Here is a 2,699-nt window from a genome sequence, read left to right as displayed (position 1 = left end):
CAATAACCGTTCCACACACTATATAAACGTAATCCTGCGTAAAGGTAAGGGATTCGGACATTTTTTACTTTGGACCTAGAGAAGGAAGAAAACACTTAGATATTTTTCCTCTCCATTCCAGCCTTCTAACTTCATCATCGGAGGGTTATAGGCCGGCCTCCACCGGTCTTCACTCTGATTGGTTTTGGTTTTACAGGACCCAGTTCTCAAAATTGACGAAGTCTGAAGATTTCCAACCCACTGATCTTCCAGAATTATCAGTTGGCGCCGTCTGTGGGGACTCGTAGTTGTCGCTCTTGAACTTGTTTAGTTCTGCAAGTTCTTTCTCACAAGAAAGGGTTTGAGATGGTTCGGACTAGATCAAGGGCAACTAGCCCGGGTCCTCAACAAAGTAGGGATGCGTCGAGTAATCCCCATCGCGATCGACAATCTGCACCCAATGTGCAGGCCTCGTCTGTTCAACATATGCAGTCGATGGCAGCTGCGATGGCGGAGTTAACTCGCCAAAATCAGGAGTTACGGAGAGAAGTTAACTTAAGAAGGCAGACACATCAAGAGCAGGATGAAGAAGGGCCAACCCAGGACCAAGAGGGCAGGGAGAACTTTCATCGTGGGAGCCCATCAAGGGATACCACTTCACGAAGGGCATCTGACTTGAAGAGAGAGATGGATCAGATGAAGAAAGCTATGGACGAGATGAAGGAGAATGTGAGGAGGGCAAATCCAGTGGAAGATTTGGTACATAGAACTGACTCTCCTTTTACGGCTTCCATCAATGGCCATCCCCTACCACTGAAGTTTAAAATGCCTTCTTTGGATTCATACGATGGGAATCGGGATCCTTTTGATCACATTGCCACCTTCAAGACCACTATGCATCTGCAAGGTGTTCCGGATGAAATAATGTGCAGAGCCTTTCCCACCACTCTCAAGGGTCCGGCCAGAGTATGGTTCAGCAAACTACCCCCGAATTCAGTAAGTTCCTTTGGAGAATTAAGCAAGTTGTTTGTTAATAACTTTATAGGGGGTCAGCGTCATAGACGATCCACTTCCAGTTTGTTAACGATAGAACAGGGGGAGAATGAAAGCTTGCGTTCCTTCATTACACGCTTCAATAGGGAAGCCCTGACTGTGGACGAGGTAGATGATAAGCTACTGTTGGCAGCCTTCCATAACGGAGTCAATTCTGATTTGTTTATACATAAACTTTATGAGAAGGAACCTCAGTCTATGGCTGAACTCGTCCATTCAGCCCAAAACTTTATGAATGCAGAAGATGCTATTATAGCTAAGAAGAGGAAGAGGGCTGAAAGGGTAGAATCAAATCCTTCTCGTCAGTCCGACCAAGGTCCTCGTCCAAAGAAGGGACGAACGGAGGATAAGAAAGATCGAGAAAAGAGGGCAGGTCCGTCAACAAGGAATCAGCACTACACTCCTTTAAGTGTGCCACTTGAGCAAGTCCTCATGCAAATCAAAGACGAGCCTTCCTTAAAATGGCCAGAGAAGATGAAGGGAGATCCCAATAAGCGCAATAGAAATAAGTATTGTCGCTTCCACAGAGATCATGGGCACGACACGGACGAGTGTTTTGATCTGAAACAGCAGATTGAGAATCTCATCAGACAAGGGAAGTTGAAAAATTTCCTAGGACGAGATCACAGAGACGAGAAACTAAAAGCCAAAGTAGAAGAACCGTCACGGCCACCGCTTGGAGAAATAAGAATCATTCTGGGGGGAAGTCCTGCAGGACAGTCGTCTAAGTCAAAGAAAGCCTACCTGAAAGCAGTGCAGAGTGTGCAGCTCTCTGGACGATCGCCAAGTGCAGGGACCATGGACGAGCAAGCAATTACCTTCACGGACGAGGATGCAAAGAAAGTCCATCACCCTCATGATGATGCTATTGTTATCACTCTCCTTATTGCAGATTACAAGACAAGAAGGGTGTTGATTGATAACGGAAGTTCAGCTGATATTTTGTACTTTCCAGCTTTTCAGCAGATGAGACTGGGACGAGACTTACTCCGTCCAACAAGCTCCCCCTAGTTGGTTTTGGTGGAATGAAGGTGCAACCTGTGGGTAGTATTTCATTACCAGTGACGGTGGGGGCGTATCCGCAGCAAGTTACCATGGAAGTGAGTTTCCTCGTAGTTGATTGTTCGTCTTCTTACAATGCAATAATTGGGAGGCCAACCTTGAACAGATGGAAGGCAGTTACATCTACTTATCATTTGTCGGTCAAGTTCCCAACGGAACACGGGGTAGGCCAAGTACAAGGAGACCAATTAGCTGCAAGAGAGTGTTATCTGGCTATGCTGGCTGCGGACGAAGAGATTCAAGCAATGAATATCGAAGAAAGGAGGGTGACGGCAGAACCCATTGAGGCTTTGGAAAATATTCCTTTAGATGATGATGACCCTGAGAGGTGTACCAGGGTTGGAGCAGATCTGGAAGCAACGATCAAGAAAGATCTCATTTGCTTTTTGAAAAGAAATAAGGACGTATTTGCTTGGAGTCACGAAGATATGTCGGGCATAGATCCCAGCGTTATTACCCACTGTCTGAGTGTATGCCCTACCTCCAAGCCAGTGCGGCAAAAGAAAAGGGTGTTTGCTCCAGAGAGAGATAATGCCGTCAAGGAAGAAGTTCAGAAGCTGATTATGGCAAAGTTCATTCGAGAGGTATACTATCCTGATGCTGCA

The 2,699-nt window shown here is 46.2% G+C and overlaps 1 protein-coding gene across 1 annotated transcript; it reads left to right on the top strand.

Moving 5' to 3' along the window:
* Positions 1 to 486: 486 nt before the first annotated feature.
* Positions 487 to 2,043, top strand: LOC136064582 (uncharacterized). Its single transcript, XM_065766496.1, has one exon. It carries the CDS (start codon positions 487 to 489, stop codon positions 2,041 to 2,043), a length of 1,557 nt encoding a protein of 518 aa, XP_065622568.1.
* Positions 2,044 to 2,699: the final 656 nt, after the last annotated feature.

This window comes from Quercus suber, unplaced genomic scaffold, assembly GCF_002906115.3.
Source record: "Quercus suber isolate HL8 unplaced genomic scaffold, Cork oak 2.0 scaffold_711, whole genome shotgun sequence".
Classification (NCBI taxonomy): Eukaryota; Viridiplantae; Streptophyta; class Magnoliopsida; order Fagales; family Fagaceae; genus Quercus; species Quercus suber.
This window is presented reverse-complemented; position numbering and strand designations above follow the sequence as displayed.